The sequence below is a fragment of the Danio aesculapii genome, chromosome 1 (genome assembly GCF_903798145.1).
Source record: "Danio aesculapii chromosome 1, fDanAes4.1, whole genome shotgun sequence".
Lineage (NCBI taxonomy): Eukaryota > Metazoa > Chordata > Actinopteri > Cypriniformes > Danionidae > Danio > Danio aesculapii.
The window spans coordinates 59,943,739-59,952,211 of NC_079435.1; the positions used below are offsets into that span (position 1 = coordinate 59,943,739).

At 38.6% G+C, this 8,473-nt stretch overlaps 1 protein-coding gene across 10 annotated transcripts in view; it reads right to left on the reverse strand.

Annotated features, from left to right (window-relative positions):
- Positions 1 to 5,524: 5,524 nt before the first annotated feature.
- mbnl2 (muscleblind-like splicing regulator 2) overlaps positions 5,525 to 8,473 on the reverse strand; it is a 125,981-nt gene continuing 123,032 nt past the window's right edge. For 9 of the 10 annotated variants that reach the window (XM_056463411.1, XM_056463403.1, XM_056463392.1 and 6 more), the window contains one exon: positions 6,752 to 6,863. In XM_056463411.1, the coding sequence (XP_056319386.1) occupies positions 6,849 to 6,863 (15 nt within the window). In that variant the 3' untranslated portion in view covers positions 6,752 to 6,848. Of the gene's footprint in view, positions 6,864 to 8,473 lie in introns of all 10 variants that reach the window. The other variant, XM_056463367.1, reaches the window with a different exon arrangement.

Sequence of the window (8,473 nt, forward strand, 5' to 3'; positions counted from 1 at the left end):
ACACACTCACTCACACACTACGGACAATTTAGCCTTCTCAGTTCACCTGTACCGCATGTGTTTGGACTGTGTGGTAAACCGGAGCACCCGGAGGAAACCGACGCGAACGCAGGGAGAACATGCAAACTCCACACAGAAATGCCACTTGACCCAGCTGAGGCTCGAACCAGCGACCTTCTTGCTGTGAGGCGACAGCACTACCTACTGTGCCACTGTGTCGCCCTAAGTACTGTATATGATTGATTTAAAGAATGCGAGCTATACATTAGATGAATTTTATTTTAGAAGTATTATATTAATCCTATACATTTATTAATCTCTAATAGACTGTAGGGAGAACTCTCTGTAGACTGATGGCATTTCATGCTGTTCAGCCGTATAATCTTAAAATGTCAGCAAAATGAGCTGTTTTGTCTTCACTTTAGACATTACACTAGAGAATCATTCAGACACTAGCTCTAAAGTGATGTTGGTGAGTTAGTAACGGCTTCTTCTGTTCTGTTCTAGATATTTCATTATTATTAACATCTATAGTTATGCGGTGGCACAGAGTTAGACCTCTTTCTTGGCTTCACACAGAAACAGCAACGTGTGCAGCATGACATCACTTTGTTGCAGAGATGCTATTGGTTAAAGTAGAAGTAGAATACGGAAGCAGCTTGAAAAGGAAAGCGCGAGTGTGCCTGTGGTCTGGAGGTATTATAAAGTTGATGACGACAACATTGCCATAGCAAACTGTGAGATATGCAAACTTGGGATAGCCTGCTGGATATTTTAAGTTGGGGTGATGTTTGTTTTTATATTAGATTTATTGTTTATATTTACTGTTGCACTAAAGTCCAAAAGTGAAGAATTGATGTTATTTATTACTGTATTGTTCAAGCTATCAACAAGCTGTTAACAAAGTTGTTGAATATTAAAATAAGGTGAAATAAATTAAAAACAAGGAAAATTCTGGATCTGTTTCCTCAGTCTTTATTCTTATGTATTATAGAAGTATCAGATTGGGTTTCGGTATCGGTAGATACTCTAAATCAAATAACTGATCGGGACATCCCTGAATAGTAACGATTAAAGTAAATGATCTAAATGTATTTATATGTATAAGTATTCTGCGTAAGACTAAAAAATGTTCATCCTATTAAATATTGTCGGGTCGATAATTCCTGTTAATTCTGATAAGTAGCCCAATCTGTCAACAAATGTAGATTTGTACAACTGCGCAGCCGTTCACACAGATCCGCCGCAAACGCACTGGTTGGTTTTAGAGAGGGAGGAGGGTGAGTCAGTCGATCGGTCAGTCAGTCAGTCAGTCGACAGCGGCCTCTTGTGGACTTACGTGAGAACAGCAGGCGCGAATGGCACTCACGAGAGAGATATGAGATCTGAAAAATCGTACACGGCGGCCTCTGACGGATCCACGAAAACAAAAACTGCAAAAAAAAAAAAAAACATACCTCCTGGGATTTATTTCACGATCTCCAGAAATGTATATAGAGGTACGTTTCCAGAATGAGCCTGCGTTGTCACGGACACCCTGTATGACTACTAATGAACAGTTCATATTTTAATAGTAGGCAGAAATTAGCATGGATTGTGACCTAAAGTGTTACAGAAAAGGACGTTTGCTCTTCCATGCAACACATAATTGTGTTCACTTAGCATTGAACTACGGCTTTCAAGCTTCAAAACTGGACTGAGACCGTTTAAACTTATCTACATAGTAAAAGTGCTGGAGAAATAAAGATGAACTGAACTGAAAGAAATAAATCAATTAAAATAAACAACAGCAACATGAACGTAAACAATCAGGTTTGAAACAACAGCATGATTTAATATTATACAGTATTAGGATTTTGGGTTATACGGTGGCTCAGTGGTTAGCACTGTCTCCTCACAGCAAGAAGGACACTGGTTCAAGTTTACGCAGTGGTCATTTCTGTGTGGAGTTTGCATGTTCTCTTCCGGGCGCTCCGGTTTTTCCCACAGTCCAAACACATGCTCTATGGGTAAATTGAAGAAACTAAATTGGCCAACCCGGCTCATTCTGAAAACGTAGTCCCGTGGACGTTTCTGGAGACCGCGAAATATGTAGCCGGGGGTATGTACGGCTGCATTTCATTTTTTTAAGCGAACGCTGCGGGGCGGTGTGACGCCGCTCCTTTCGGCGCTTGCCGGCCGGCCTCTCGCCTCCGTGTGGGGGGCTTTCCCGCTGCAACCAGTTTGTCCGGTTAGCTCTTTGTGTACTTTGGCGGACTCGAGGCGCAGAGAGGGGCTGACCACGACGACGACCGGGTTCGAGTCCGGGGAAGAGCAGTTCCAGAAATCAGGTAAGAAAACAAAAACAAAATCCAAAAAATGAAGCAAACAAGTTCATCACAGGGTGAGAATGTGATCAAAATCCGAAAACATGGTAAAAATCAGACGAGGGCTTTTCTTTTTCTGGACGGCTTTTGTGAATCGTCGTTGGTTGGGTTTAGGGATGGAGGAGGGTGGGTCAGCCGATTGGCCGGTCGCACGGTCAATCATTCTGTCATCCAGGCAGACAGGCGGAAGGCCGTTCGACAGCGGCCTCTAGCGGGTTTACGCGAGAACGGCGCGGGAAATAGCGTGCACAGCAGCCTCTCGCGGATTCGCGAAAACAAAAACTGCAAAATACGTACCTCCTGGGACGTATTTCGCAGTCTCCAGAAACGTCCACGAGACTACGTTCTCAGAATGAGCCTGGGTTGAAATTGGCCATAGTGTGTGTGTGTGTGTGTGTGTGAGAATGAGAGTGTATGGGTGTTTCCTAGGATTGGGTTGCAGCTGGAAGGGCATCCACTGCGTAAAACATATGCTGGATAAGTTGGCGGTTCATTCCGCTGTGGTGAATTACGGGATTAAGTCGAAGGAAAATGAATGACAAGATTTTAGGTTTGAATCTTTAGTTTCACAACTCCATATCATAACTAGAGTGTAAACCTGAAACCAAATCACTTCTCAGCTGTTCAACGAACTGAATGATATCACTGTAACAGTCATGCGTAATCATATTCAAATAACAGTTTCAGGAGTAAATATTTAGATGCATTTTTCACTTTAGCTGTTAGTAAAATGCATGCAACCCACAATGACAAACCATTGCACAAACACAAAGACAATAAATCCCACGTCCGTCCTTTTTTTCTTTCTTTATTCATTTTGTCTCAATAGATTTTACACTATTTTTCTGGAACCAAAAACATTTGACTATATGACATAAAATAGCACATAATATATATGCACAAATAAAACATTTAAAATGGTTACATGAAAACTAATATCATCCAAAGAGGGCTTGGTTTATCGTTTTCTTCTGGTATCATCTCTGTGAATGTATGTGTGCATGTGTGTGTGTGTGGATGGGCTACTGCATTACTGATGGAAGTCAAGCAGAACAGCGTAAAATCCCACAATCCCCCAGCGAACGCCGTGGCGTTTCGTCACAATCAGGAAAGGGCATTGAAAAAAAACACCTCCGGGCCTCTCAGTGACAATGCTTTAAAATAAGAATCATACAAAAACTCTTACATGTCTTATAGTTATAGGTATAGAATAGTTATATATGTATATAAATGAGGTGAGACCTGTTGACACCCTAGTACATATTAATAGCTCTGAAACACAAAAGCTTATAAACGATGGACTAAAGGTAAGGCAAAGTGTTTGGATACGCTGTGTCTGCTCAGTATATCAACTGATTTCCAAAGTGCTTTATCACCATCAGTCAACTAGAGTTTATTTTGTCCCCGCAACTCACTCTCTCTCTCTCATCTCATAGGGTGTTAGAAACCCCAAATCGAGGACACTTTACTCTCATCACATGTGCAGATATCTTTATTTTACTTCCTATAGTGTAGACAGAAACATTCAATATATTTAATTCATTTTTTTTTGTACTTTTCTCAGGTTAAATTGAAAATAAGTTCTTAAATTTGACATAAAATACCATGCAAGATGCGTACTGAATATTTAGTTCTGGTTAAACGAAAGCAATTAAACAACCGTCATTGATTTGTGTTGTTGCCATACCATATTCACTGTGCATCGGTTTGAAATGAACATCCTACACTTACATGAAATCAAAGTGCAACTCGTTTAAGTTGTTGAACAAACCAGGACAACTTTCATAAATAATATATTTATATATATATAGAGAGAGAGAGATATATAGATATTAAAAAAAGTACTTGAGATCCTTTGTCAATCTAAAAGGGGGCACCGAACACTATTCTTGTAGTTTCTTAAGTTACGTCACACTATTGTAACTGGTGAGTATTTACTACTATCTTAAATGTTACACCGATAAGGAGGCCATTAAATGCTACCGAAAAATCTCTTGGTAATATAATCTTGACATAAAATAGGAAATGTTCCAATATCTGCTTTACAATCTAACGTTTTACAGTGCTCTAGGAAAAAAACAAATCAAATCAAATCAAAGAACGAACGAAAGAATCAACTTAACAATTACGTCATTTACAAAAATACCAAAATTTAGTATGCGCAACTTTAGGTTGCCACAGCAACAACTTAATATTATTAAGAAAGAACTATCATACTACGGAAAATTGTATTTATTTTTTTATATTTTAGCTTTTTTTTGTGTGTGTTTCGTTTTTATGTTTTTTTATTTCGTTTTTTTTTGGTAAAACATTACCTATACAATAAACATTTTTACATAACACAAGCTGTTCTATAGCCTGGCTTGTGCTACGACGCGACGTCCCGAACGAGAGATCTCCTGATTGGCCGAGGCCGCCGTCACCGTGGACAAACGCGCATAGCTAAGCCCGGCTTAATAAATTACATTCATTTTTAAAATAGGTTACACCATTGTTCTGTGTTCTAGTATTCAACAAAACGAAAAAATAGGATGAACAGAATATGACGATAAACATATTTAAATCACTTTCCACTTCAAAAATTACATTAAAACTGTAACTTTTGCCCTTAGAGAGAAAAACAAGGTGAATTTAAAGAGAAAATGCTAAGACCAGTGCCGTTTTTGTTGTCCTGCCAAACCAAACGTCTCTTTGTGGATTGTCTGTGTTAATCGAGCACCATGAAAACACATGATGGTTCTGATTGAATCGCGAACACACTCCATGCATTCATGCACGCACAAACACACGCCCGTCAGAAATCAGCGAGGATGAGAAGGCCGTGTGCACTTATTCCAGGTTAAAACAACATGTAAATAATAATAATAATAATAATCATAATAATAACTGTTAGATGTTATATAGTAAGAAAACGACAGACGAGTTGTTAACGGTTCGACAACAAAACTGCTTAAGTACACACCGCTATGACAATCCAAATTCAAAACGTCACACGTTACAGACATTGAGCTCACCCTGACGAAGATCCTTACATTTCCAATGTCCACTACTAACATTGTACTAACATTCTGCCTTTCCAATTTCTAGCAACATCGATGTTGTGTAATGATACAGACAGTGATGTGCATGAAATGCTCTTTTTTTTTGTTTTGTGTGTGTGTGTGTGTGTGTGTGTCTCTTTTCTGGCCAAGATCATTTCGGGAGCTTTGTTTTTGTGTTTATAACCCCCAACCCTACATAAAGTCATCTTCTCAAGATGCTCGCTGTGTAAAATATATATTTTAGGCACTTCTACTGTTTATCAAATAAAACAGGATTATCGGCGAGAGCGTAGCGCCCTCCATTCAGAACAAGTCAAAGATCGTCTACTGCAACGTTTTGCGCCTCCTCCTTCCCATCGTCGTCGCATTTTCCACTCACTGGGCACCATGTGATCGGGACCATGAGGTCTCGTACAAATTGGAGAAGTCCGTTTCAAAGAGTCTGTTTTTTTTTTTTTACAGCAGCTCTCCAGTTTAATGTAAGCCCTTGGCACGGGATAGAAGCCAGAGTCGACTCCCTGATGGCCAGTGTTTCCACAGACACATCGAAATCATTCACCGTCCATTTAAAAACAAAAGAAAAGCAGTCCTTTAGCAGAGACGCAGACAATAACGGGTTTGCATGGCACGCGGTTTGCCACATTCGCACTTCTGACACTGACTGTTTTGAGCTTGGTGTCGTTGTAAACCTTTCTTTGGCCGATGAAGCACAGCGAATCCAATCGTTCCCGCTTCGGCTCAAGTCCAAGGAGGAGGAACTCGAGGAAGTTTTATTTATTTTCTTGACCAGTAGACAATCTTCTTTTTGTCCGCCATGTGACATTCGGTGTTGGTTTTGAGTATTGAAGAGAAATTAAAAAAGAAAACTCAAGCGATCCCTCTTTCCCCTATCCGGAGGGTGCATGGGGATGTTTAAGACAAACTCTTCAGGAGACGTCCTCCCGTTCAAGACAATCAAGCACTTAATATTAAGCACTATTTCTGACAGTGCAAACCAAGTGTGTCTATATATATATATATATATGTGTGTGTGTGTGTGTGTGTGTCTTTTTCGTCGCCCACTCATTGTGCATTTCATTTCAAACATGGGAGAAAAATACACATTATCCGACAGGTGACCGATCATTCAGATGAAGCTCACTTATGCCTCTATGAAACGTGCTGTACATTAACATATTAATCTATACATATATATACATATGTATGTATATATATATATATATATTTCTTATCTCTTATTTTTACATCTTTAAAGTAACCAGGTGAATCACTTTTCCGAGCATAACAGGTGTGTGTGTGTGTGGTGTAGTGGCTTGCTATCGTATTTCGCTTTAGCATGCAGGTTGCTGTAGTTCTAAAGGATAGGGCAGGTCGTATTTACACGGGGGGCTTTTTGGGTTTCTCAGAGCAGCTTCCTGACACCCCGTTCCTCTTCGGTGATTTACTTCAAGATGATCTGCACAAACAAACAAACACAGAACAGCATCCTGATGTTAGTAATGGTGCACTGGACATCAAGCTTGATCTGATTTAGATTCTACATGGCATCTGCATGGAGTAACGCTGTTTAAGGGTTTATTTGTAGATCGAGATGATGCAGATACGACATGAGCGAGGGATGTGCATGCTATTTATTGTTAATGTAGTGGTTGTGAGCTAGTTCTTTGTACTTTAGTGTCTCGAAATAAAAAGTCCCAAGAAAGATTGACTTAGTTTTTAGGCTTCTCAGGTGAAAAGTAAAAAGGATGCACAGGTAATGGGCATGCTTTTAGCATAGTTCATTCAGAAACAGCTCAAAGAGATCATAAATACTCCCAAAAATACTGCAACATTACTACAATTTAAAATAACCTTCTCTGTTATATATATATATATATATATATATATATATATATATATATAATATATATATATATATATATATATATATATATATATATATATATATATTGTCACATGTTGCAGTGCCCTCTTTTGGACACTTGAGGGCACTAGCTTGTTTTGTAGTTTAACTTAATTTCCTACAATCCTTTGCACTTCTGATTGTATTCTGTTTCAGCTGTTTCTTGTTTGTTAAATTAGCTCTGTCTTTATAAACCCTTTTGTCTTGTGTTTTAGTTGCCTTAGGATTTTGTTAGCCCCTCATGCCTGGTATGTTTGTTTGGTTATCTAGTTTTGTGTTTGCTTAATCTTGGATTCTTGTTTGTTTTTTGTTAACATTCCTACCCTGTTTTTGTAGTCGCCTATTTTGGGATTTTTTGTTAGTTCTTTTGTCTGGTCTCAGTTCTAGAATTTTGTATCTTGTTTTTAGTTCCTGTGCTAGATTAGGAACCCTTTTGTTTTTGTCAAAATAAATTGCTGCACTTGGATTTTTGTGTTTTGTGACTCTCCACCACGTGACCTATATATATATATATATGATGCAATGTTGAATTTCATGCACTCATATGTCTTCAGTGTCACATCATTCTTAAGTTATTCTCCTTCTAGTATGGTATTTTGCTGCTCAAATTTATATCTATGTTGACAACAGCTGTATTGCTCCATATTTTGCTTAAAATCTGACACATTATTCGATTTTTCTGGATTTGCCGATAAACAGATGTCAAATGAACAGCATTTATTTTAATTAAAATATTTAGTGACGATGTAAATGCATTTACTGTTTATTTTAAATAAAATGAATGCATACTTCATGAATAAAAGGATCACTTTGAAAATAATTGCTTGTCTTAAACTTAGACAGGCTAATCAATGCACAGAGAAACAGCATTAAAAATAAAACACGCTTGTCTTTTGCTCATAATAAATCTCCCTCTCGAATCGTGCGTACAGTAAGAGTCAAAGCATTTATGGCAACATGGGAATCGGCAGGGCATTGGGTCACAGTACAATATTTTTGTTGCATTTTTTTGCATCGACGTCCATCTGTGTTCAGCAACAGATGTTGGAAACACCACAAACATCAAAACACATCACCCGCTTCGATTGTCATTACTCAATTGAATGGGCGTTATCAGTGGTTATTAGCTGATAGATATGGGCCAGTAGGGGCCTTCTGCGCCT